The sequence below is a fragment of the Pantherophis guttatus genome, chromosome 1 (genome assembly GCF_059756535.1).
Source record: "Pantherophis guttatus breed Tessera chromosome 1, ASM5975653v1, whole genome shotgun sequence".
NCBI classification, from domain to species: domain Eukaryota; kingdom Metazoa; phylum Chordata; class Lepidosauria; order Squamata; family Colubridae; genus Pantherophis; species Pantherophis guttatus.
In genome coordinates, this window is record NC_142063.1 from 344,493,600 (window position 1) to 344,521,551 (window position 27,952).

General features: G+C 46.9%; 1 protein-coding gene across 2 annotated transcripts in view; it reads right to left on the reverse strand.

The window, feature by feature from the left end:
* The window catches only part of DOC2B (double C2 domain beta), a 174,315-nt gene that overhangs the window by 90,700 nt on the left and 55,663 nt on the right, over window positions 1–27,952 (reverse strand). Inside the window, exons 3-4 of one of the 2 annotated variants that reach the window (XM_087883454.1) lie at window positions 22,374–22,397; window positions 8,666–8,740 (exon numbers count right to left, since the gene is read on the reverse strand). In XM_087883454.1, coding sequence (XP_087739580.1) covers window positions 8,666–8,740; window positions 22,374–22,397 — 99 coding nt within the window. The remainder of the gene's footprint in view (window positions 1–8,665; window positions 8,741–22,373; window positions 22,398–27,952) is intronic. The other variant, XM_060693248.2, reaches the window with a different exon arrangement.

A 27,952-nucleotide genomic window follows, 5' to 3' on the forward strand; every position in this document is an offset into this window, starting at 1 on the left:
GAGTCAGCATATTGCCCCCAAACAATTTGAGTCTTCATTTTACCGATCTCAGAAGGATGGAAAGCTGAGTCAACCTTGAGCCGGTCAAGATCGAACTGCCGAACGTCTGGCAGTCATCAGAATTAGCCTGCAGTACTGCATTTAACCACTGTGCCACCACGCCTCAGAATGGTTCCTATTCGGCAGTTTCAATTAGAGGATTATAATGCTGGTGTCAGCACTTCAATCTGCATTTACTCTAGTGCTGACATAAGGAGGAGAAGAGGGGGCAGCTGGCAAGAGGACGCTTGACATTTCACCTACTTATTTTCCTTGAAGATAATATCCCCTAGGAGATGAGATGGGAGGGGGGACATTCCTGGGAACTTAAGTAGTAGATATGGGGAGAGTGATTTGGAAGAAGGCCAATGAGACGCAGAGATTTGGGGAACGGAAAGGGAGGGTGTGGGGGCAGGATGTCAGAGTTGGCTACGCCACGATCGGGGCCAGATTGTCGTGCTTAATAAAATGAAAGATTTCTTCAAAGACTATCTGTTTGGAAATGCAATTTATTTTATTTGAGACGATATCGAAACTTGACAGCTGGCTTTTCTGTTTTCCACATGGTTTATTGTTATCCCTAACACGATGCTGACCTTTTTCACAGCAGATCAGCCCGGTTTCTACACCTCCGTCGACCTGTTTCCCAATTACTCCAACGTCTTTTCCCTCAGCTGTCACCTCTAGTTCTAGCCCCTGTATGTGGAGTTCGGATTTTTCACACAATGTGCACCGCTTTACAGTTGTTCACATTTTTTAAAAAAGGAAAACAGGTCAAGCACAGGAGAGATTGCCTGCAGAGATTTGCTGTGTGTGTGTGTGGGTGTTTTCGCCACCCCCTCAGCGAGTGGAGAGATTGCTTCAACAAGTGAGGGGTGAGGGAGAAAACAAACCACAAGTGATCTCTGTAGGCGATGTTTTCCGTGTCTGACTTAATTTTTTGCTTTCCTCCCTTCCCACTCACAGAACGGAGAGATTGGAGAGGAAGGGATGATGAGAGAGTAAGCAAGCACACAATGGGGAACGCCTTGAGCTGCTTGTCCAACCCGTTTGCAGCTGCGAACACGTTGCTTTCTAATGTGACTAGAGGTAGCTCTCGACTTATAACCACAACGGAGCCCTTAGTTTCTGTTGCTATGTATGACATTTTTAAGCGAGCTTTGCCCAGTGATGGCTAACCTTTTTACCATCGCATGCCAAAAGCGCGGGGGTTCACGCACGCGCGTGCCCACACCCATAATTCTATGGGCCCCGCACATGTGTGCGCGATCCCCCCCATGCTCCCGCTTTTGGCACGCGATCTCCCCAGGCTCCAGAGCCTCTTTAGGAGCCTGGGGAGGGCGAAAACAGCCTCCCCCCCCCAAGAGGCCCTCCGGAGGCCAGAAACAGCCCGTTTGCCGACTTCCGGAAGTTGGCAAATGAGCCATTTCTGGCCTCCGGAGGGCCCCTGGGGCACAGGGAAGGCCGTTTTCACCTCCCCAGGCTTCTAGAGAGGCTCTGGAGCCTGGGGAGAGCAAAAAACGGGCCTTCCCCACCTCCCCAGGCCCTCTGGAGGCAGGGAACAGCCTGTTTTCCTACTTCTGGGTGGACCAGAAGGCCCGAAAATCAGCTGGCCAGCATGCACATGCACGCCGGAGCTGAGCTCGCATGCCCACTGATATGGCTCTGCGTGCCACCTGTGGCATACGTGCCATTGGTCCTCCATCACGGGCTTTGCCCTATTTTACAACCGTACCTGCCACAATTGTTAAATGAATGACAACAGTTGTTAAGTTAGTAATATGGTTGGTAAGTGAATCTAACTTCCCCACTGAATTTGCTTGTCAGAAGGTCGCAAAAGGTGATCTCATGACCCCAGGACACCGTTATAAATACGAGTCAGTTGCCAAAGCATTTGAATTTTGATCATGTGACAATGGGGATGCCGCAATGGTCGTAAGCATAAAAACCGGTCATAAGACACTTTTTCTGTGCCGTCGTAACTCTGAATGGCCACCAAATGAACTACCCGTATTTTCCATTCTGTGTCTGCTTACTCTCTTGCAATCCCTTTCTCTCCAATGAATATACATACAAACCTTAATTCTCTAATTATCCCAGCATCGGGATGATCATTCTCAAGGGCGGCGATGTGGGGAAAAGGGAAGCACAATCACGCTTTTCCACTTAGTAACCAGTTTGCTTTCGGCCCCAATTGCAGTCGCTAAATGAGGACTAGCTTTATGTTAAAAAAACAGCACCACTCCTAAGATAGAACCCTGCGTGACTCTGCTCGTTATACAACTTCATTATGAAAAAAATGTCTATTTATTTCTACTCCTGGTTTTCCGGTCTTTAATCAATCACTTAGCCAGCTGTTTTTTAATTCCAGGGCTGTTAAGCTGACAGAAAATTTTGATGAAGTACTATAACAAGGGCTTTATGAAAATCTTCAGTAGATTATCTTTCCTGGCTTCTCCATAGCCATGTTTTTATTAACACCCCCCAAAATAAAAGATTACAGGCAGTTCTCGACTTACGACGATTTTTTAAATGACCATTCAAAGTTACAGCGGCACTGAAAACAGCGATTTAGGACCAATGTTCACACTTATGACCGTTGCAGCATCTCTGTGACCAGGTCATCAAAATTCAGACTCTTGGCAATTGACTCGTATTTATGACGGTTCCAGGGTCCCAAGGACACGCGATCCCCTTTTGCGACCCTCTGATGAGCCAAGACAACGGGGAATGCAGACTCACTTAATGTTCTGCCCCAGCTACGGACCCTAAAGAACGCAGCACACACAAAGTCTGTACAAACCTTAGTTTACTAAATTAAATCAGTCTTTTTCAAACAAAGGCTGTTAAATAACTTTCTTAACAGCCTACAAGAATCCAAAGAATAAATAATTATAATGATTCGCAGAAAGCCCAGAAGCAATTTGCAGAGAAGTAAGATCAAGACGCGAAGGAGAGCGAACGAAGTTGTTCCCTGCAAATTGCTTCAGTCGGCGTTCCTCCTTAAATAGGCTAAGAGAGTGGCCAATTAGCCCCAAGCCTTACTCTTGAGGAGACCTCCTCCTGAGGAGACACTCTTGCCTTTTGGCAGCTCTGCGCGCTCGTGCATCGAGAAGGGGCTCCTCCTCTTCTTCCTCTTCACCCATGGAAGCTTCTGGAGGTTCTGAAGGCCCTGGCTGAATCCCCGCCTCTGGCACCACATCTTCTCCAGCCTCCTCACTGTCTGACTCGAGTGCCAGCTGCACAGGCTGCTGGCACAGCACCACACCAGCCTCCTCGCTGTCGGAATCAGCTACTAGCTGCACAGGCCGCTGACGGGCCACAATACTTAACAGCCAGGTGACTAACTTATCAACCGCAGTGATTCGCTTAACAACTTGTGGCAAGAAAGGTCGTAAAACAGAGCCAAGCCCCCTGACCAAATGTCTCACTTAATAATGGAAATTTAGGGCTCAACTGTGGTCATACGTCAAGGACTACCGTTGCACGCCAGTTGCCAAGTGTCTGAATTTTGACCACACGGGTTGTAAGTGTGAAAAATCAGTCATAAGTCACTTTTTTCAATGCCTTTGCAACTTCAAACGGTCACTAAAAGAATAGTTATATGTCAAAATATATCTACACATACCGCGTGTTTAATTTATTTATTAATCAGTGGAACAACTTGCCTCCAGTAGTTGTAAATGCTCCAACACTGGAAGTTTTTAAGAAGAGATTGGATAACCATTTATCTGAAGTGGTGTAGGGTTTCCTGCCTAAGCAAGGGGTTGGACTAGAAGACCTCCAAGGTCCCTTCCAACTCTGTTATTCTGTTCTGTTCTGTTCTGTTCTGTTCTGTTCTGTTCTATTCTATTCTATTCTATTCTATTCTATTCTATTCTATTCTATTCTATTCGTTCGTGTTTGTTAAATTTATTTGCCGCCTATCTACTATCTCTTGAAATCCTCCCCAAGGTTGGATTAAATTAATGAGCAATAAAAATTCCCTTAAAGTCAAGCTGAAAAAGGGCAGAAACACACAGAAAGGTGATTGTTCACGATGCAACAACTAATTAAAACAAGGAGATTCAAGAGGCCTGCTTAATTTGGATCTCCTTCTCCATTTACCCGTGCAAATTGTGTTTTTTTCTTTCTTTCTAATATACTGTATAATTCATATTCTGCTCTTCCTCCTGGAGGATGCCACTGAATTGTTAAGCACCACAACCAGCTCGAATTTGTGGTCCCAGAGGAAATAACACAACAGCTTTCTTCTGACTTTATACCTTCGTGACTAGATTCCACCCAAAATCATCTTGATTTAATGACTCCATAATCCTTTGCAGGGCGGAGTCTGGGCAACTGAATGGAGCTAGCAGAGTGTTTTAATGGCCGGATGCCCTTCCCAATGCCAATGCGGAGTTTTGTTCGGCAGATATATTCTCATTGTGCTCAGAGAGAGAAAAATCTGCCTCTACCTAGGATCGAACTCGCAGCCTCCGGATTGTGAGGCGAGAGCTCCACCTCCAGGCTACCACACCACTCCTGAGCCACCCCCCCCCAAAAAAAATAAATCAAGAAAAATCCGTCACGAAGGCTCAATATTTTACCTCAGATCAAGGGGTCAAAGATCAGATCAAATTCAGCAAAATCCCTGAATTTATTTGGACCACGTGATTTCAATCTGGCCAATTCTGAAGGGGCAATTTTTGAAAATTTATTTTAATCTGGGGAATGAAGGATTCACCCAGGATAGCAGAAATCCTGATCTACTACAGGTAGTCCTCGACTTCCGACCACAACTAAGCCCAAAATTTCTGTTGCTAAGTGAGACATTTGTTAAGCCTCATTTTACGGCCTTTCTTGCCACAGTTTTGCCTCGTGAGTTTTGCCTCATTTTACGACCTTTCTTGCCACAGTTTTGCCTCGTGAGTTTTGTCTCATTTTACAACCTTTCTTGCCACCGTTATTAAATGGATCGCGGCTGTTGTTCAATGAGTAACCTGGTTGTTAAGTGAATCTGGCTTCCCCACTGACTCGGCTTGTCAGACGGTCGCCAAAGGGGATCACGTGACCCTGGGACGCTGCGACTGTCATAAATATGAGTCAGTTGCCAAGCGTCTGAATTTTGATCACATGACCACGGGGATACCGGAACGGTCGTTAAGTGTGAAAAACGGTCATAGGTCCCTTTTTTTCAGTGCTGTGTTAACTTTGAAAGGTCACTAAATGAACTGTTGTAAGTTCATTTACAAGTAAGTTCATTTAGTTGGTATTGCCAACTGCTGAAATGTTGTTGTTTTTTAAATGTTGGTTTAATGTTAGCTAGATGGCCTGAAAATTAGAATCAAAGCAGTCGACCATGTAAACCCTGATTCTGCACTCACTAACTTGCCTTGTTGATATGGATATTGAAGAGGTGACGTTCTGAACACATGACAGTAACAGAATTGGAAAGGGCCTTTGGAGATCATCTAGTCCAACCCCCTACTCATTCAGGAGACATATACTAGGGATTCGAATCGCCAAACTGCCGAACCTTTCTGATCGACAAACTCAGTATCTTAGTCACTGAGCCACCTAGTCAGACAATGGATTAGTGACAATGGACCCCATCTGAATTTTTAGACAGCCCCCCCCCCCCCGATGTGAAAACTGATATGGTTTCTATGTAATATTTCTAAATTTGGCCACAAACCCTCAGGCCAAAAAGGAGGTCCATCCAAAAGGTTCTTCTTTCTTATGTGCATTTCCAACGCAGAGCAGAGAGAAATTCAAAAGGACAAGGGTCTCTCAAGGTCACCTAGTCCACCCTCCTATTCTCAGGGGGGAAACACGGGGCAATCTCCCATCAACCTCTTCGGTTATAATTTCCACCGTTTCAGATTTTTCGACAAAGACAAAAAATCAGCCCATCCCTCCCTATTTTAAGCCTGTCATGCAATCCTCTCATTTTCATCTTTCTCTGTTCTTCTCCTCTGCTACCGTTTCTTTTCTCTTTCTTTCTCCTGTCTTCCCTCCCTCTTTTCTTCCTATCTTTCCTTCCTTCCTTCCTCCCTTCCTCCCTTCTTTCTCATTCCCATCTCCTTCTTTCTTTCTTTCTTTCTTTTTCTTTCCTTCATTCCTTCCTTCTTTTCTTCCTTCCTTCTCCTTCCTTCCTTCCACCCTTCCACTTCCCATCTTCTCCCTTCCTTTGTCCCTTCCTTCTTTCTCATTTCCATCTCCTTCCTTCCCTCCCTCTTTCCTCCCACTCCTTCCTCCCTTCCTCCCTTCCTCCCTCCTTCCCTCCCTGTCCCTTTTCCCATCTCCTTCCTTCCTTCTTCTTCCCATCTCCTCCCTCTCTCCCTCCCTCATTCCTCCCTCCCTTTTCTCATTCCCATCTTATTCCTTCCTCCCTCCCTCCTTCTGTCTCCTTCCTTCCTTCTCCTTCCCAATTCCTCCTTGCCTCCCTCCCTCCCTCCCTCATTCCTCCCTTCCTTCTTTCTCATTCCCATCTTCTTCCTCCCTCCCTCCTGCCTCCCACTCCTTCCTTCCTCCCTCTCTCTGTCTCCTTCTTTCCCATCTCCTTCCTTCCTTCCTTCCTTCCTTCCTTCCCTCCTTTCTCATTCCCATTTCCTCCCTCCCTCCATCATTCCTCCCTCCCTTCTTTCTCATCCCCATCTTATTCCTTCCTCCCTCCCTCCTTCCTTCCTCCCTCAGTCTCCTTCTTTCCCATCTCCTTCCTTCCTTTTCCTTCCCATCTCCTCCCTCCCTCATTCCTCCCTTTCTTCTTTCTCATTCCCATCTTCTTCCTCCCTCCCTCCCTGCTGCCTCCCACTCCTTCCTCCCTCCCTCTGTCTCCTTCTTTCCCATCTCCTTCCTTCCTTCCTTTCCTTCCTTCCTTCCTCCTTTCCTTCTTTCTCATTCCCATCTCCTCCCTCCCTCCATCTCCTTCTTTCCCATCTCCTTCCTTCTTTCTCCTTCCCATCTCCTCCCTCCCTCATTCCTCCCTTCCTTCTTTCTCATTCCCATTTTATTCCTTCCTCCCTCCCTCCTGCCTCCCACTCCTTCCTTCCTCCCTCTCTCTGTCTCCTTCTTTCCCATCTCCTTCCTTCCTTCCTTCCTTCCTTCCTTTCCTCCTTTCTCATTCCCATTTCCTCCCTCCCTCCATCATTCCTCCCTCCCTTCTTTCTCATCCCCATCTTATTCCTTCCTCCCTCCCTCCTTCCTTCCTCCCTCAGTCTCCTTCTTTCCCATCTCCTTCCTTCCTTTTCCTTCCCATCTCCTCCCTCCCTCATTCCTCCCTTTCTTCTTTCTCATTCCCATCTTCTTCCTCCCTCCCTCCCTGCTGCCTCCCACTCCTTCCTCCCTCCCTCTGTCTCCTTCTTTCCCATCTCCTTCCTTCCTTCCTTTCCTTCCTTCCTTCCTCCTTTCCTTCTTTCTCATTCCCATCTCCTCCCTCCCTCCATCTCCTTCTTTCCCATCTCCTTCCTTCTTTCTCCTTCCCATCTCCTCCCTCCCTCATTCCTCCCTTCCTTCTTTCTCATTCCCATTTTATTCCTTCCTCCCTCCCTCCTGCCTCCCACTCCTTCCTTCCTCCCTCTCTCTGTCTCCTTCTTTCCCATCTCCTTCCTTCCTTCCTTCCTTCCTTCCTTTCCTCCTTTCTCATTCCCATTTCCTCCCTCCCTCCATCATTCCTCCCTCCCTTCTTTCTCATCCCCATCTTATTCCTTCCTCCCTCCCTCCTTCCTTCCTCCCTCAGTCTCCTTCTTTCCCATCTCCTTCCTTCCTTTTCCTTCCCATCTCCTCCCTCCCTCATTCCTCCCTTCCCTCTTTCTCATTCCCATCTTCTTCCTCCCTCCCTCTCTCCTGTCTCCCACTCCTTCCTTCCTCCCTCTGTCTCCTTCTTTCCCATCTCCTTCCTTCCTTCCTTTCCTTCCTTCCTTCCTTCCTCCTTTCCTTCTTTCTCCTTCCCATCTCCTCCCTCCCTCCATCTCCTTCCTTCTTTCTCCTTCCCATCTCCTCCCTCCCTCGTTCCTCCCTTCCTTCTTTCTCATTCCCATTTTATTCCTTCCTGCCTCCCTCCTGCCTCCCACTCCTTCCTTCCTCCCTCCCTGTCTCCTTCTTTCCCATCTCCTTCCTTCCTTCCTCCCTCCCTCCCTCCCTCCCTCCCTCCCTCCCTCCATCTCCTTCTTTCCCATCTCCTTCCTTCTTTCTCCTTCCCATCTCCTCCCTCCCTCATTCCTCCCTTCCTTCTTTCTCATTCCCATTTTATTCCTTCCTGCCTCCCTACCTCCCACTCCTTTCTCCCTCCCTCCCTCCGTCTCCTTCTTTCCCATCTCCTTCCTTCCTTCCTTCTTTCCCTCCTTCCTTCTTTCTCATTCCCAACTCCTCCCTCCCTTTCTTCCCTCCTCCCTCTCCCTCCCCCTTCCCATGTCCCCCCTCCTCTCCTTTATGTTTTCCGGGCAACCCCTCCCTCCTCGTACAGCATCCTCTGCACCAGCCCCGCTCTGATCCTGACCTCCAACTTGCTCCTGAGGATGCCTGGATTAAGAAGAGCGGCAGCCAGCCGACAACACCTGGGAAGTGGCAGTGAGTGCCTTTCCTAGAAAAAACAGCTCCAGTCAAGCGTCCCACCCGTCCAAATAAAAGAGTGAGACTTTCGCACCTTACTGGCTCCAGGGAGTAAGTGCAATTTCACGTATGGATCAGCAAGCCCATTATGATCCATCGGCTTCAGGCCCTGAAGAGAAAGAGACAAAAACAGATTATAAAGAGGGAAATTCCAGCTGCTATCAATCTGAAAAGGGAGAGGGGGGGGGAAGCAACCCCCATCCTCTTTGTTATTCAGAGCCTGTGGTGTCTCCACCTGATTTATTCCAGGCAAAACAAATTTATCCACTCCTGTTTACACAACGCGCTCGGGTCTGTCTAATGATTATGCCGCCCGCCCTCCTCGAGCCGGCTGTGATCGTGCCAACGGGGAGCCGGTTAAACGCACGACGATCATCGCACAGGCCCTGGGCTCGAGAAAGGTTGAAACAAGGCAGAGGCACAAAGTCCCAATTCAACGCCGGAATTGGATAAGTCTAGTTTAATGCAACAGAGCCGCAGCAGAGGGATGAAAGAGCCACATGCGGCTCCAGAGCCACGGGTTGCCGACCTCTGCTCTGGGAGCTCAAGAATAAATCTTGACCGGGAGTTCTTACATTTAGGAAAGGAAAACCAAATGCACAAGTATAGAATAAGTGGTACCTGGGACAAGAGCAGTAACTGTGAGAGGGATCTTGGAGTCCTAGTGGACAATCACTTAAATATGAGCCAGCTGTGTGCCACAGCTGCCAAAAGAGCCAATGCAGTCCTAGGCTGCATTAACAGGGGGAATAGAATCAAGATCAGGTGAAGTGTTAATACCATTTTACAAAGCTGTAGTAAGACACTTGGAATACTGCATCCAGTTTTGGTCCCCACGATGTAAAAAAATGTGGAGACTCTAGAAAGAGTGCAGAGAAGATCAACAAAGATGATTAGGGGACTGAAGGCTAAAATGTATAAAGAACGGTTGCAGGAATTGGGTATGTCTAGTTTAATAAAGAGAAGGAGTAGGGGAGACGTGATAGCAAAGTTATAATATCTCAGGGGCTGCCCCAAAGAAGAGGGAGTCAAGCTATTCTCCAAAGCACCTGACGGCAGGAGAAGAAGCAACGGGTGGAAACTAATCGAGGAGAGAAGCAATTTAGAACTGAAGAGAAATTTCCTGACAGTGAAGGCAATTAACCAGTGGAACTGCTTGCCACCAGAAGTTGTAAATGCTCCAACACTGGAAGTTTTTACAAAGAGATTGGACAACCATTTGTCTGAAGTGGTACAGAGCAGTGATGGCTAACCTTTTTGACATCGTGTGCCAGGAGCGGGGGGAGTGTGGGGAGGGGGTGCACGCATGTGCCCACACCCATAATTCTATGCACCCTGCCCCCACGTGACACACACACACACACACACACACACACACACACACACACACTCCTGGCACGCGATGGCCCGGTGATCCCATTTTTCTCTCTCCCCAGGCTCCAGGACCTTTCTAGTTGGGACCAGAAATTGGCAAACGGGCCATTTTCGGCCTCCGGAGAGCCTCTGGGGGGGTGGGAAAGGCCATTTTCACCCTCCCCAGACTCCTAGAAAGGCTCTGGAGCCTGGGGAGAGAGAAAAACAGGCCTTCCCCCCCCCACCCTCCCGAGGTCCTCCAACGGCAGGAAACACCCTGTTTCCCTACTTCTGGTAGGCCCAGAAGGCCTGAAATCTGAGCTCATGTGCCCACCGATATAGGTTCGCCATCACGGGTATAGAGTTTCCTGCCTGAGCAGGGGGTTGGACTAGAAGACCTCCAGGGTCCCTTCCAGCTCTGTAATTCTATTCTAACCACCCAGTTCAGGGAAAACATTCGCAATAGCTATATATCCAACAAAATGAAATTCAGTGGAGGGAAAAGTAAGGATTTACAGTCAGGCAAGAGAAACCAAATGTACAGGAACAGATTAGGGAAAACTTGGCTCAATAGCAGTAACTGGGAGAGGGATCTTGGAGTCCTAATGGACCATTCATTTAAATACGAGCCAGCAACGTGCGGCAGCTGCCAAAAAAAGGCCAAAACAATCCTAGGCTGCATTAAAAGAGAGATGGAATCAGAATCAGAACAGAGCTGGAAGTTTTCTAGTCCAACTCCCTACTCAAGCAGGAGACCTTATACTATTTAGACAGGTCCACTCTCTTCTTAAAAACCTCCAGTGATGAAGCACCTACAACTTCTGGTGGCCAGCTGTTCCACTGGTTACTTGTCCTCACTGTTAGGAAGTTTCTCCTTAATTCCAGGTTGCTTCTCTCCTTGATGAGTTCCCACCCATTGTTTCTTGTCCTGCCTTCAGGTGCTGTGGAAAATAGGTTGTGGCAGCCCCTCAAAGAAGAATTAGGGGCGATATGATAGCGGTCTCCCAGTATTTGAGGGGCTGCCACAAAGAAGAGGAGGGGGTCAATTTATTCTACAAAGCACCAAAGGGCAGGACAAGAAATAATGGTTGGAAGCTCATCAAGGAGAGAAGCAACCTGGAATTAAGGAGGAACATCCTAACAGTGAGGACAATAAACCAGTGGAACTGCTTGCCACCAGAAGTTGTGGGTGCTCCATCACTGGAAGTTTTTAAGAAGAGACTGGATAGTCACTTATCTGAAATAGTATAGGTTCTTCTGCTTAAGCAGTGGGCTGGACTAGAAGACCTCCAAGGTCCCTTCCAGCTTTAGGATTCTATATTTTAGTCTCCAGGCCTTTAATCATCCTAGTTGCTCTTCTTTGCAGTTTTTCCAGCGTCTCAACATCTTTTTTTGCAATGTGGGGACCAAAATTGGATGCAGTATTCCAGGTGTGGCCTTACTAAGCGGGTACTAATACTTTACATGAATTTGATTCTATGCCTCTGTTTATACAACCAAGGATTCCATTCTCGTTTTTTTTTTTTTGACTGAAGCCGAATTCACACCTCAGTTATGGATGCAAATTTTCGCTTTGTTCCAACTCTGCAATTAATTCCTGGCTTAAATAACGGAGGGATTTCTGCAGCTACCAAATTACAGGGATCTTTGATGTGTGATTGCTAGGTTTGTGCAAACCTACACTTTTTGGTCCCACCATCGGCCAACAGAGAAAACGTATCGGGTTTGCAATTCCCAAACTCTACTGGAACAATTTGCAAACAAAACTTCCAAATTTAGGAATATCTTGTTTTTAGGCTGTCAAAGGGTCTGGGGCAGGGGTCAGCAACCTTAAATGCTCAAAGAGTCATTTGGACCCGTTTCCCACAGAAAAGAAAACACCGGTAATGTAAATAAAAGAAATAATGTGAATAAAAGAAAGGAATCATACAGAGTCAGATATATGGGCTCTGGGGGACCCTCTCTATTCACATTATTATAAGGGGAAGACGTGCTTAGATACATGAACTCTGAGAGAACCTCTCTATTCACATTATTATAAGAGAGGAAAGTGCTTGTTGGACAGTTAAACCCCATTAAGTGGTAATATATCTTCTGAGACCTAGATGTCACGAAGGGACTGCCATATGGAAAACATCTGAGTGACCTCACTGTGAATGACACAAAGACCTATATGTTACAAAGAGTTACTTAATCCAATAAATTTACCCAAGGACAGTAGTAACTCTCCCATTAGCAACTCCGAGCACTTAAGGAAAAGTTGTGTGGCTAAGATAATTTTATAAACTAAAAATAATGGTTTACTAATGGTTTATTAATTAGGAAGTGCGTCAATTATCATATGACAAATGTATGTAACCATATAGGGAAAATCGGATGTATGATCTCATATTAACCATATATGGAAAATGTATGATCTCACTGAATCCTTTGTCTTAGAAATGTATAAAACCGTTGTATCAGAGTTCTCTCCTTGTTCAAAGCTTCAAGCACAAAACTGGCTCTGAACCTTGCGCAATAAAACTGTCTCTGGCTAACCCAGGAATGTTGTTTGGTCTCATCATTCCACAACACCGGCAGCCACAGAGGTCCTAACCAGGAGCCTCCCATTCAATTTTGGGGCTGACTGGAAGTCCGGTTTCCCCCAACATAGAGTCTCCTCCTAGAGCGGCATCCTTTTTCCTCTACCTGTCCTAACCGAAAGCCCTATCAATTGTGGAGCCGACCGGAAAATCCACCCCTTGCCATAGAGTCTCCTCCTAGCACGCTGTGCTTCCCCCACTAACTGGAAGTTCCTCTCAAAATTGTGGCACCGACAGGGAGCCGCAGCAGAGGGATGAAAGAGCCACATGCGGCTCCAGAGCCACGGGTTGCCGACCTCTGCTCTGGGAGCTCAAGAATAAATCTTGACCGGCAGTTCTTACATTTAGGAAAGAAAAACCAAATGCACAACTATAGAATAAGTGGTACCTGGGACAAGAGCAGTAACTGTGACAGGGATCTTGGAGTCCTAGTGGACAAAGAAGAGGGAGTCAAGATATTCTCCAAAGCACTGCAGGACAAGAAGCAACGGGTGGAAACTAATCAAGGAGAGAAGCAATTTAGAACTAAGGAGAAATTTCCTGACAGTGAAGGCAATTAACCAGTGGAACTGCTCGCCACCAGAAGTTATAAATGCTCCAACTCTGGAAGTTTTTAACTTACACCACACCATTTCTGACAGATGTCACTCCAGTCTCTTCTTGAAAGCCTCCAGTGATGAAGCTCCCACAACTTCCGAAGGCAACTTCTGTTCCATGGGTTGATTGTTCTCACTGTCAGAAAATTCCTCCTCATTTCTAGGTTGAATCTCTCCTTGATCAGTTTCCATCCATTGTTCCTTGTCTGGCCTTCAGGTTGACCCCCTCCTCTCTGTGGCAGCCCCTCAAGTATTGGAAAACGACTATCCTGTTTCCCCCAAAATAAGATATCCCCTGATAATAAGCCCAATCTGGCTTTTGAGTGCATGGCAATAAGGCCAAGTGCTTATTTCAGGGTTCAAAAAAATATAAGACAGGGTCTTATTTTCAGGGAAACACGGTATCATGTCTCCCCTGCTCCTTTTCTTCACTAGACTAGCCGTGTCCAGTTCCTGAAAATGTCCATCGTATGTTTTAGCCTCCAGTCCCCTAATTTTTATTTTTATTTTTAATTCTGGCTCCCTTCTGTCCTCAGGGAGAAGGGCGGTATATAAATTTAAAATAAAATAAAATAAATAAAATAAATCATCCTTGTTGCTCTCCTCTGCACTCTTTCTAGAGTCTTAACATCTTTTTTATAGTCTGGTGACCAAAACTGGATGCAGTACTCTCGGTGAGGTCTTACTAAGGCTTTATAGAGTGGTATTATTGTAGTACCTCACTTGATCTTGATTGTATCTCTCTGTTCATGCAATCTGGGATTGTGTTGGCTTTTTCGGCAGCTGCCACACACTGCTGGCTCATATTTAGCTGGTTGTCCACTAAGACTTCAAGGACCCTCTCACAATCACTGCTGCTAAACCTGTTTTCACCCAGTGTACTTGCTTAAGCGTAAGACTTTCCTTTTCTCTACGTTGAATTTCATTTTGTTAGATAGGGCCCAGGGTTCAAGTATGTCAAGATCCACCCATAATTCCATGCACCCCACCCCCCTGCGCATGTGCGTGACCCCCCCATGCTCCCCCCATATTTGGCACATGATGGCACGGTGGGTACGGTAGGCCCGTTTTTCGCCCTCCCCAGGCTCCAGAGACTTTCTTGGAGCCTGAGGAGGGTGAAAACAGACTTCCCACCCCCCTGGAGTCCCTCAGGAGGCTGGAAACAGTGCGCGCACCGGCCAGCTGATTTTCTGGCCTTCCAGGCCCACCAGAAGTCGGAAAACAGGCTGTTTCTGGCCTCCGGAGAGCATCTGGGGGGGTGGGGAAGGCCGTTTTCGCCCTCCCCAGGCTCCTAGAAAGCCTCTGGAGCCTGGGGAGAGCAAAAAATGGGCCTTCCCCACCCCACACCAGAGGCCCTCTGGAGGCCCGAAACAGCCTATTTCCCGACTTCCGGAAGGCCCGAAAATCAGTTGGCCAGCGCGCCAGAGCTGAGCTCGCTAGGGAAACACTCGCGTGCCCACCGATATGGCTCGCATGCCACCTGTGGCACGCGTGCCATAGGTTCGCCATCACGGATCTAGGTCATTTCTGAAAAGCCGTTCTGCCAAATTCCTCCGGATCATTTTGCTCGCAGAAACGCGCCTGGCCATCCTCCCACAAACTTCTGCATTGAAATTCTGCGCACACAGGCAGGAGAACACGGCAGCTGATTTCCATTCCAGGTGTCCAGGTTAAGTTCTCCTCCGCCGCACAACGACTCAGCGGTGAAAGAGAAATCTTCCCGGCAAAGCCAGCTTTTGACGAAGCATTCGAGAAAGCGAGAATAAAGCTTTCTCGGATCCTGTCGCATTGCCGAAAGCATTAAAACTGTCAGGCGCCAGAGCGGTAAGCTTTTCAGATCCGTGTCTTTTTCCCCGCGGGATAATTTGGCTGGATCCCCCCCTTGAATGAAACTCTCTAAGGCGGGGTGGGGGCATCTGAGTCACACTGATTTCCTTTAAACGCACACCTACACAAAGACAGCAGCGCCCATGTGCCGGCTCGCGCACAGGCAGGCACGGCATAATAGCATCTGGCTGTGGCATTCACAAAGCAGAACAGAAAGAATTCATGAACCATCAATCCGGAATTGAAGAGAAATTGAGACCTGGCTAATGCAGGGAGAGGACTTGGTTTTTTTAAAAGCATGCAGGGAAGATATATAGCCGGTTTAGACTGGTTCGCCCGAACCCGTAGCAGAAATCACGGTGGGCCCGCTCACCTGCCCCACCTCTACGCCATTCTATTTATGCACGTTTTTGAGGACAGGTGCATTTGTGGAAGGCTGGGTGCATGTATGGAAGGCAGGCGCGTGCGAGAACCGGCGTGCGTTCACACGAAGTGAGTGTGCACACACGCCGTGAACCGGTAGTAAGATCATCTGAAACCCACCGCTGCTTACAACCATTCGTTTAGTGACCGTTCAGAGTTGCCACGGCCCTGAAAAAAGTAACTCATCTCCAGTCCTCACATTTCCAACCGTTGAATTACAGGTAATCCTCCACCTACGGCAAGAGTCAAAAAGAGAGCTGTGAAAATATCGACAGGCCCTGGATATAAACTGTTTCGGCTTCTACTCTCAAAACGACATTATATAGGGCCGTGATGGCGAAGCTATGGCACGCGGGCCACAGGTGGCCCGCGGAGCCATATCTGTGGGCACGCGAGGTTTGCCCTAGCTCAGCTCCAGCGCGCATGCACGCGCCGGCCAGCTAATTTTCAGGCCTTTCGGGTCCACCTGAAGTCAGGAGACAGGCTGTTTCCGGCCTCCAGAGGGCCTCCGGGGAGGAGGCTGTTTCCGGCCTCCAGAGGGCCTCCGGGGAGGAGGCTGTTTTCGCCCTCCCCAGGCTCCAGAGACTTTCTTGGAGCCTTTCTTGGAGGGCAAAATACGGGCCTACTGGGCCCACTGTGCCATCGTGTGCCAAAAGTGGGGGGCGCGCAGGCATGCGTGGGAGGTGGGGTGCATTGAATCATGGGTGTGGGCATTCGCGTGACACCCGCCCCCCCCCCCCACGCTCCCCACGCTTTTGGCACGCAACGGCAAAAAAGTTAGGGCATTGCACACCAGAACTACTAGACACAAGGACAGTTTTTTCCCCCATGCCACCCCTCTGCTAAACAACTCATTCCCACAACACTGTCAAACTATTTAGTAAGGCTGTATTACTATTATTATTCTCATCCTCCCTATTACCTATCTCTTTTTCTACTTAATGGCTATAACTTTGTTGCTTGTATATTTACAATTTATACTGTTTTATTTAATTTCCTAGTATGATTTACGTTTATTGCCTATTTAGTATCCTATGACTATCACTAAAGTGTTGTATCTTATGATTTATGACGAATGTATTTTTATGATGATTGTGATCATGATTTATCACTTACAGCTTTTATGTACACTGAGAGCTTATGCACCGAAGACAAATTCCTTGTGTGTCTAATCACACTTGGCCAATAAAGAATCCTAAACTCTTACAAGAATCGGTGTAGCGACTGTTCAAAGTTACAACGGCACCGAAAAATGTGACTTATGACCGTTTTTCACACTTACGACCGTTGCAGCGTCCCCAAGGGTAACGTGAACAAAATTCGGATGCTTGGCAACTGACTCATATTTATGACGGTTGTAGTGTCCCAGGGTCACACAATCTTCTTTTGCGTCCTTTTGACAAACCAAGTGTTCTGCCCCAGCTACGGACCCCAAAGAACGCAGCGCACACAAAGTCCGTTCAAACCTTGGTTTACTAAATAATTCAGTCCTTTACAACAATGGCTGTTAATTAATTGCATTAACAGCCGCCAAGAATTCAAAGAATAATAACTGAAAGCTTACTATGGTTGGCAGAATGCCCAGAAGCAATTTGCAGGAAGCTGATAAGATAAGCAAGACAAGACACGAAGGTATGTGAATGAAGTTGTTCCCTGCAAATTGCTTCAGTCGGCGTTCCTCCTTAAATAGGCTAGGGGAGTGGCCAATTAGCCCCAAGCCTTACTCTCGAGGAGACCTCCTCCTGAGGAGCCACTCCTGCCTTTTGGCAGCTCTGCGCACCCGTGCATCGAGAAGAGGCTCCTCCTCTTCGTCTTCTTCACTTAAGGGAGCTTCTGGTGGTTGTGAAGGCCCTGGCTGAATCCCCGCCTCTGGCACCACATCTTCTCCAGCCTCCTCATTGTCTGACTCGAGTGCCAGCTGCACAGGCTGCTGGTGCAGCACCACACCAGCCTCCTCGCTGTCGGAATCAGCTACTAGCTGCACAGGCCGCATACAGGCCACAACACCAAGATAATGAGGAAGCCAGCTGGGAAAGTCACCAATGGCGATCCAATGACCCCGGGATACTGCAACCGTCATAAATACACGCCAAGTAATTGCCAAATGCCCAAATTTTGATCACGTGACTGTGGCAAATACAGGCAGCGCTGAACCTACGACCATCATTGAGCAAAAATTTCCATTGTTAAGCTAGACAGTTGCTAAATATATTTCACCCCATCTTACGCATGCACCAGTGGTGGGTTTCAAATATTTTTACTACCGGTTCTGTGGGCGTGGCTTGGTGGGCGTGGTGTGGCTTGGTGGGCGTGGTGTGGCTTGGTGGGCGTGGCAGAGGAAGGATACTGTAAAATCTCCATTCCCAACCCACTCCAGGGGAAGGTTACTGCAAAATCCCCACTTCCTCCCGATCAGCTGGGACTCGGGAGGCAGAGAATAGATGGGGGCGGGGCCAGTCAGAATTTTTACTACTGGTTCTCCGAACTACTCAAAATTTCCACAACCGGTTCTCCAGAACTGGTCAGAACCTGCTGAAACCCACTTCTGGCATGCCCAGCACGTGCACTTCCGAACCAGTAGGGAAGGTAAGTAGATTTCAGTGTTAGGTTGCTCCCGGTTCGGCCGAGCCGGTAGCGGTGACGCTATTACATCACTGAACCGGTTCTCTTTCTTCGGGAGCTGGGCCCTCCCGCCTGCCCCCACATTATTCCGACCTTATATTTCTTCTTTTTTCGCCCAGCTGAGAGGTGTGGCAGAGCGGATTTGCGCACCTCAGTTGGGCAGATTCGCAACGCGCTTGCGCAAAGCGCAAGTTTGGCGCGTATGCGAGCGAAAAGGCGATCACGCGCGAAGCGCGCACACAAAGAGAACCGGTAGTAAAGTTCGTTAGAATCCACACCTGGTAGATTTCACCCCTGGGTTAACCCCCTCTTCTTTGGGGCCGCCCCTGAGATATTGTAACACTGCTATCATGTCACCCCTAATCCTTCTCTTCATTAAACTAGACATACTCAGTTCCTGCAACCGTTCTTTGTATGTTTTAGCCTCCAGTCCCTTAATCCTCTTTGTGGCTCTTCTCTGCACTCTTTCTAGAGTCTCCACATCTTTTTTACATCGTGGCGACCAAAACTTAATGCATTATTCCAAGTGTGGCCTTACCAAGGCCTTATAAAGTGGTCTTAACACTTCACCTGATCTTGATTCTATTCCCTCTGTTGATGCAGCCCAGAACTGTGTTGGCTTTTTTGGCAGCTGCAGCACACGGATGGCTCAGATTTAAGTGATTGTCCACTAGGACTCCCAAGATCCCTCTCACAGTTACTGCTCTTGTCCCAGGTACCACTTATTCTATACTTGTGCATTTGGTTTTTCTTTCCTAAATGTAAGAACTCCCGGTCAAGATTTATTCTTGAGCTCCCAGAGCAGAGGTCGGCAACCCGTGGCTCTGGAGCCGCATGTGGCTCTTTCATCCCTCTGCTGCGGCTCCCTGTCGGCGCCACAATTTTGAGAGGAACTTCCAGTTAGTGGGGGAAGCACAGCGTGCCAGGAGGAGACTCTATGGCAAGGGGTGGATTTTCCGGTCGGCTCCGCAATTGATAGGGCTTTCAGTTAGGACAGGTAGAGGAAAAAGGACGCCGCTCTAGGAGGAGACTCTATGTTGGGGGGAACCAAATGGGAGGCTTCCGGTTAGGATCTTTGTGGCTCCCAATGTTTTCTTTTCTGTGGGAAACGGGTCCAAATGACTCTTTGAGCGTTTAAGGTTGCTGACCCCTGCCCCAGAGCCTTTGACAGCCTAAAAACAGGAGATTCCTAAGTTTGGAAGTTTTGTTTGCAAATTGTCCCAGTAGAGTTTGGGAATTGCAAACCCGGTATGTTTTCTCTGTTGGCCGTTGGCCATGAACAGTTACTACTATTGAGCCAAGTACCACCTGTACTGTATCTGTGCATTTCGTTTTCCTTGCCTAAATGTAGAACCTTCCTTTTTTCACCCTTGAATTTCATTTTGTTAGATAGCGCCCAACGTTCAGGTCTGTTCAGATCCTTCTGTATCTTGAGCCTATCTTCCAGAGTGTTGGCTATTCCTGCCAGCTTGGTGTCATCTGCAAATTTGATGAGTTCCCCATCTATCCCCTCGTCCAAGTCATTGATGAAGATGTTGAAGAGTCCTCCTGGGCCTAAAACAGAGCCTTGGGTACCCCACTGCATCCCTCCCTCCATGTAGATGCAGTTCCATTGAGGACCACACGCTGAGAACAAAGAGAACATAAAAACAAAAAAAGAACAAACCAAACAAAGAGAAAAAAACCCACAATAACATAGAAATAAAGGGGGAATAAAAGGGGAATCTTCTGATTTCTTTTTGCCACAAATTCAAGTGTGATTTTATGCATTTTTTAAAAAAAAATTGATTTATATGCCGCCCTTCTCCGGAGACTCAGGGCGGCTTACAATGTGCTCAGCAATAGCCTTCATCCTTTTTGTATATTTTAGACAAAGTCAGCTTATTGCCCCCACAACTGGGTCCTCAATTTACCTACCTTAGAAAGGATGGAAGGCTGAGTCAACCTTGAGCCTTGGCGAGATTCGAACCTGCAGTAATTGCAGGCAGCTGGTCTTAATAACCAGCTTAATAACAGGGTGCCTTAGACCACTGTACTACCAAGGCTCATTTGTTTGTCTGTTTGTTCATTAAATGTTTACATCGCTCAGAAGGTGATTCTGGGCGGATATAAAGTTATCTCTGACTCTATGATCACCAAAAAAAATGCTCCATTCTTTTTCTATTATCCGTTATTTTTTTTCCCCTAGTCATCAAAACCACAAACCCCAAGCCCCTCTTAAGCGTCATCAATTTAAATCTTGTCCTTCCTCTAATCAATTAGGGTAGATCTCTCCGAAGACAGATCGATTTATTGGCCAGCTCAGATAATCCAGTGGTTAGGAAAAGAGGCCACAAGGTGATTTTGGGTGAAACGGTGCAAAAAGGTTACACGGAAGGGATTTAGAGACGTCACACTCTGAGGGGGCCAGGCATAGTGGTTACAACAGGGTGCCGGTTTAGACTGCGAAAAAGCCATCAAGGCTCATTAGGAACAAAATTCGCCATTTTTTCCCCTTAATCTAGTCTTCCTCACTAAGGATTATGGCGGTGATAAAAGGAGAGAGTTTAGACAGGGGTGGGCTACTGGGGGTTCGCAGGGGTTCAGGAGAACCTCTAGCTAAGATTCTGTGCAGTTCGGAGAACCCCCAAATCCCACTCCTGGATGGCCCCGCCCACCCGCCCCTCCCCGCCCCTCCCATCTGCCCCTCCCCTCCCAGGAGTCTCCACACGGCCCGTTTTGGATGCAGGGCATGTGCGTAGGCTCAGGGAGAGCGAAAAATGGGCATACTGGAAGTTCGGGAAGGCAGGAAACAAGCCCGTTTCCGGCCTCTAGAGGGCCTCCGGAGCCTGGGGAGGCCATTTTCACCCTCCCGGAGGCTCGAGAAAAGCCTCCGGAGCCCAGGGAGGGCAACCCCCCCCCCCGCTGCTATGGTGCAGGAGGCTGACTAGGCCACGCCCACCATGGCCACACCCACCCAGCAACCGGGCAGAGAACCCCTTGCTAAAATTTTTGAAGCCCCACCCCTGGTTTTAGAAAATTTCCGAGCTCTACCTTCAGGAAAGGAGTAGAATACAGGTAGTCCTCGACTTACAACAGTTCGTTTAGTGACCGTCCGAAGTCACGACGTCACTGAAGAAAGCGACTCGTGATCGTTTTTCACACGACCGTTGTAGCTTGTCGGAAGGTGGCAAAAATGCGGTCACATCACGCTGCAACCGTCAGAAGTACATGCCAGTTGCCCAGCATTTGAATTTTGATCACGTGACCGTGGGGGGGGGATGCTGCAACGGTCATAAGTGTGAAAAAGGGTCATAAAGAGTATGTCAACCCCAGGAGTGAAATGCTCCCGGTTTGGACCGGATCGCACGATCCGGTAGCGATGGCGGCGGGTGGTTCAGAGAACCGGTAGCAAAAATCCCTGCGCCCCTCCCATGCGCAGTTGAGCCGCGAGATCATCAGAAGCTTTTTTTTTTTTACTTTTAAAAGCATTTTTTCTACAACCACTTCGGTCAAAAAAATGCTTTTAAAAGTAAAAAAAAAAGCCTCTGATGATCGCGCGGCTCAGCTGGGATCGTCAGAGGCTTTTAAAAGCATTTTTTCTACAACCTCTTCGGCCGAAGAAGTTGTAGGGGAAAAAAATGCCTTTAAAAGCCTCTGGCGATCCCAGCTGAGTTGCCTGATTGTCAGAGGCTTCTAAAAGCATTTTTTTCTGCAACCTCTTAAGGTTGTAGAAAAAATGCTTTTAAAAGTTTTTTAAAAAAAAAAGTTGGCCACGCCCACCCAGTCACATTAACAAATTTTACATTTCCCCACTGGTCAACTCGTAAAGCATTCCTGGTGCTATTCAGCCGGTTTGACCCCGGCGTTATGCTGTCTTGTTTAGCCACATTTTCTAAGCCGCATACATGCGTGCAAGCCATGCGTGCGAGCAAAGCACATGCACGGAAGGCCGTGCAAATGCATGGAAGGCATACACGCATGTACACTCACATTTTCAGTGCATGGCGAACTGGTGGTAAAAATATGTGGAAACCCACCTGGTCATAAGTCACTTTTTTCAATGCCGTTATAACTTCAAACGGTCACTAAGTGAACGGTTGTAAGTCGAGGACAACCTGCAATTTCTGACTGCCGTTTTTTTTAAGACAGTCATTTTCCCTTCCTGAGATAACGTAGCGGCGATGGCTGTTCCATAATTGCAAATTTCCAGGGACTGATGCGGCTGCTTTAAAGCGGTTGCCGTTGAATGCTGGGTGAGCATCTCTCGGTTCTCTGGAGCATCTTTTGGAGATCACAACAACCCTGCCGGGGAGGACACAGAGGGGTGGGGGGAATGTAGAGCTAAAAGAGACCTTACCTTTTGGTGGTGCGTTTGGGGCATCTGTTTATCCCAGCCAAGAAATGAAATGAAGGTGGCAGAATGGAAGATGGGGAGACAACCAAAGGAAGGGAGTGGCAAACACAAAACAGAAAGAAAAAAGAAAAAAAGAGAAATGAGTAAAGGATGGAACTGAAACATTAAGCACTAGTAACATACACAGATAACGGAATTATACGAGTTGGAAGGGACCTTGGAGGTCATCTAGTCCACCACCACCACCCCCGCCCAAGCAGAAGACCTCTACACCAGTGAAGGCAATTAACCAGTGGAACTGCTTGCCACCAGAAGTTGTAAATGCTCCAACATTGGAAGTTTTTAACTTACACCACACCATTTCTGACCAATGGCAGCTCAATCTCTTCTTGAAAGCTTCCAGTGATGAAGCTCCCACAACTTCCGAAGGCAACTTCTGTTCCATGGGTTGATTGTTTCTCACTGTCAGAAAGTTCCTCCTCATTTCTAGGTTGAATTTCTCTTTGATCAGTTTCCATCCATTATTCCTTGTCTGGCCTTCGGGTGCTTTGGAAAATAGCTTGACCCGCTTCCTCCTGTCTGGGGCAGCCCCTCAAATATTGGAAGATGCTCTCCTGTCTCCCCTGGTCCTTCTCTTCACTAGACTAGCCATGTCCAGTTCCTGCAACCGTTCATCGCATGTTTTAGCCTCCAGTCCCCTAATCATCCTGGTTGCTCTTCTCTGCACTCTTTCCAGAGTCTCCACATCTTTTTTATACTATGGTGACCAAAATTGGATGCAGTACTCTAGGTGTAGCCTTACTAAGGCTTTATGGAGTGGTATTAGTACCTCCCTTGATCTTGACTGAACCCCTCTCTTAATGCAATTTAGGATTGCACTGGCTTTTTTTGGCTGCCGCCGCACACCGCTAACTCACATTTAATTGGTTGTCCACTAAGACTCCAAGATCCCTCTCACAGTTACTGCTATTAAGCCTGGTTTCTGATGGCAGACACATAAAGTGGCTTTTGCTAAATTTGGTTCCGAAATTAAGACACCGCCCCCCCTTGCAAATAATCTAGAGAAATCATTGCAATCAATGTCACAATCACAGCCATATTTGATATATTTTCTTATAATCCAGTTAGTTAGCTAGTTAGTTAGTTAGTTAGTTAGTCCTAGTTACAGGTGGTCCTTGACTTATGACCACAATTGAGCCCCGAACTATTCTCTCCTCAATTCGTTTCCACCCGTTGCTTCTTGTCCTGCCTTCGGGTGGTTTGGAGAATAGCTTGACCCCCTCTTCTTTGGGGCAGCCCCTCAAATATTGGAAGCAGGGTGTATAAAAATCAATGATTTTTTAAAAAAAAAATCAAAAAAAATCCAGATTTTTTTTATTTAAATCAGATTTTTTTGATTTTTATCGAATTTATTTTAATAAAAAACTTTTGGGGTAAAAATCTATCGTAAGATAGTTTTCTATTTAAGATACATAAATAATTTAGTTTATTCATCATGAAATGGAGCTCAGTTATGTAGCAGGAGGCTGTATATTCTGCAACACTGGGACTATCGGTGAGTCAACAGTGGGTCAAAGGAGTAGCAGAGATGACAGTTGTTCTTTAAAAATTATGATTTAAATCGAGTTGATTTAAATCAAGCCTTTTTATACTAGTGATTTAAATCATGATTTAAATTGTGATTTAAATCAACTCGATTTAAATCAAATCCACCCTGATTGGAAGACTGCCATAGGACTGTCTCCCCTAGTCCTTCTTTTCATTAAACCAGACATGCCCAAATCTTGCAACCATTCTTCGCATGTTTCAGCCTTCAGTCCATGTGTATCATTGCAAGGAATGGCTTGTTGAGTGACTTCCCTCGTTTAACAAACATTTGTAATTATGGTGGTGACGGAAAAGTAACTTTACAACCAGTCCTTGCACTGGGCAACTCTGGCAGGTTTAATAAAGGAAAGAAAAGCTGAACTAAGATGATAAACAGGCGCGGTTTCACTTAGTAAGTGCTCCACTTAACAAATATCCTAATCCTGGCTACTAAATGAGGACGGCCTGTAATTTGGCATCACTGGGGTGTGTTACAAATGGTCCCCACCGTCTTCGCAGCATCAAGCACTCACTGCTGAAATGATATAAAACCCGTTCTTAAATCCTGCTATTTTGGCACGACGATGATTTAAAAGGCGCTATAAATCCCTAATGGAGACCTAACAAGGATGTGATGTTCTTACAGTTATTTCGTGGTAATAAAATGGAGTGTGGAGTAATGGCCTGTCTTTCCCTTTTGCAAACTTCTCTCTCTGGATCTTTTGGTTTGGAACAGTATGTGGGAATGATAGGGAGAAGGGAAATACAGAGAAGAGCAACAAAAGATGATTAAAGCAGCAGTGGGTTTCACATTATGCGCCCCCACCCCATAGCCTGTTTTTGGGCCCAGGAGGCTGCAGGCAGGCCTGCTAGGCCAAAAATGGGGGGGGGGTTTGCACATGTGCAGGGGGTGGGGAGAGCGGGGGTGGGTCGTGCGTGCATGCGCAGGGGGGGATCGCATTCCATTATGGGTGCTGGCATGCACGCTTTCGGTACAGGACGAGAAAAAGGTTAGCCATCACTGTCCTAGAAGAATGAAATATTTTGAAGAATATTTTTTTAAAAAGGCAGATTATTATATTTCCCAAAGGGAGAAATGGAGAAACATGTTTGTGTTTTTTTAGAGGCAGAAAGCAACCCCGACTTTCCTTAGCAGCCCACAGCGGATGTCAGCACTTAAGAGATAAAGAGTGTCATGTTTCGAGGTTGTCTCGAATAAAATGTATTTCAAACAAAATCTTTGAAGAAAAAACTCCTATTTATTGAGCACGACATCCTAACATGACTCCCAACGAAGCCAACACTGACTTCCAGCCCCAAAACCCTCCCTTTCTGTTACCCACTCCCCTGCACTCATCGGCAATCTTCCAAGTCATTCTACCCCTAATCTACTCCAGATCAAAGGAATTTCCCCCTCCCATCTCATCTCCTCGGAAACATTATCTCCAGGGAAAATAAGTAGGTGAAAAGTCATCCGTCCCTTTCCAGATGCCTTCGCTTCTCCTTCTTATGTCAGCACTAGAGTAAATGCAGGTTGAAGTGCTGACAAAGAGCTTATTGAAAGAAGCCAAGTATCTAGGTAGCTCCATTCACAGGCAAAGCAAATCAGGCAGAAATCCATTCAAGACAGGATATTTTGAAACTCCCTGCAGCAAAGACTGAACAAAGGCAGAATGGGTAGGATTAGCCTTCGCTCAAGATCCAACATAGGGCAAAGCCATTAAGCCACAATAGAAGCCCATCCACCCACAGAGCAGACCAAACTTCAACCAAACGTAGCTCAGACAAACACCTAGGACAGTGATGGCTAACCTCTTTGTCATCGCGTGCCAAAAGCAGGGGGAGTGCGGGAGGGGCACGCATGTGTGTGCCCACACCCATAATTCAATGTGCCCTGCCCTCCCCCATGCATGCGCACGCAACCCCCCCATGCTCCCCCCACTTTTGGCACGCGATGACACGGTAGGCCCGTTTTTCGCCCTCCCCAGGTTCCAGAGGCTTTCTAGGAGCCTGGAGAGGGTGAAAACGGCCTTCCCCACACTCCTGGAGGCCCTCCAGAGGCCAGAAACTGCCCGATTCCCAACTTCCGGTGGGCCCAAAAATTAGCTGGCGTGCCCACCGTTATGGATCAGTGTGCCACCTGTGGCACGCGTGCCATAGGTTCGCCATCATGGACCTAGGATTTGTTCTTTGCCTATAGAGCCAGCTATGACCCCTACATGGCCCCATGGGAGTCTGGCAACAGCCAATAGAAGACATGTTGGACTGGAGGATAAAACATATGAAGAACGGTTGCAGGAATTGGGTATGAGCCTGAGTGGCGCAGCAGACTAATGCTACTGTTAAAAGGTAGTATTTAGTTTCCAGCTGCCTGCAATTACTGCGAGTTCAATTCTCACCAGGCTCAAGGTTGACTCAGCCTTCCATCCTTTCTAAGGTGGGTAAAATGAGGACCCAGTTTGTGGGGGCAATAAGCTGACTTTGTATAAAATATACAAAAGTATGAAGGCTGTTGCTTAACGCATTGTAAGCCACCCTGAGTCTCCGGAGAAGGGCGGCATATAAATCAAAATAATAATAATAATAATAATAATAATAATAATAATAATAATAATAATATATTATATATTATACAAACTGACTACCTACAACGCCATGATCGTGTTGCTAAGATCATTCACTGGAAATTGTGCCAGAAGTTTGGATTTGAGTACAGCAAAAACCACTGGGAACATCAGGTTGAGAAAATTTTAGAGAATGAGAAACTCAAGATCTTGTGGGACTTTAGGATTCAGACTGACAGGCACTTGGTCCACAACACACCTGACATAACAATAGTTGAAAAGAAAAAAGTATGGTTCATTGACATTGCAATACCTGGTGATGCACGAATTGAAGATAAGCAGCAAGAAAAAATCACAAAGTACCGGGACTTACAAATTGAAGTTGAGCGACTGTGGAAAAAGAAATCGTGTGTTGTCCCGATTGTAATTGGAGCCCTCGGAGCAATACCCAAAGGGCTACCCCGCTATTTAGAAATTCTAAATTTGCCGGACTTGAACATTTTGACTCTACAAAAAACCACCTTACTCGGAACAGCTTACATCCTCCGACGATACCTTAACAGTTCCTAGGTCCTTGGTTAGGACTCGAGCTGCTGAGCTATTAACCAGCCTCAAAGGCTGTGAATCTCACTAAAGATTAACCAATAAATAATAATAATAATAATAATAATAATAATAATGTCTAGTTTAATGAAAAGAAGGACTAGGGGAGACATGATAGCAGTGTTCCAATATCTCAGGGGCTGCCACAGAGAAGAGGGAGTCAAGCTATTCTCCAAAGCACCTGAAGGCAGGACAAGAAGCAATAGAAGGAAACTAATCAAGGAGAGAAGCAACCTGGAACTAAGGAGAAACTTCCTAACAGTGAGAACAATTCATCAGTGGAACTACTTGCCTCCAGAAATTGTGGGTGCTCCATCACTGGAAGTTTTTAAGAAGAGATTGGATAACCATGTGCTTCCTGCCAAAGCAGGAGGTTGGACTAGAAGGCCTCTCCCTTCCAACTGTGCAATTCTCTTATGTGCAACTAGCAAAATGTTTTGCAGGTAATCATATTTGAAGGGAATAAACTGAAAACTAGATTGCCCATCTCCTTTTTATTTCTGATGAAGTTCTAAGCTGGTAAAGATTGCCAGGCTGTACCCCGGGGAAGATGAGATCTGCAAACGCGGCAGAGAAAATAGATCTTGCGACAAAGGACGCCTATGAAGCAATCTTCCCAACTCGGAAAGGAAGTTGAAAGATTAAAAAATAATAACCGTGTTGATACGATGCCGACTTTTCATCTCTTCCTGAATCTACAACCTGGATCAAGGTTTGAAGCCTCCTGCTAAATTGGAATAGAAGAGAATATTTGTAGCTCGGTTGTTGTGTTGTGTAACAAAGGAGTTTGCATCGTGTCTTCTGACTGCTTGTCAGGGTTGGTGAACA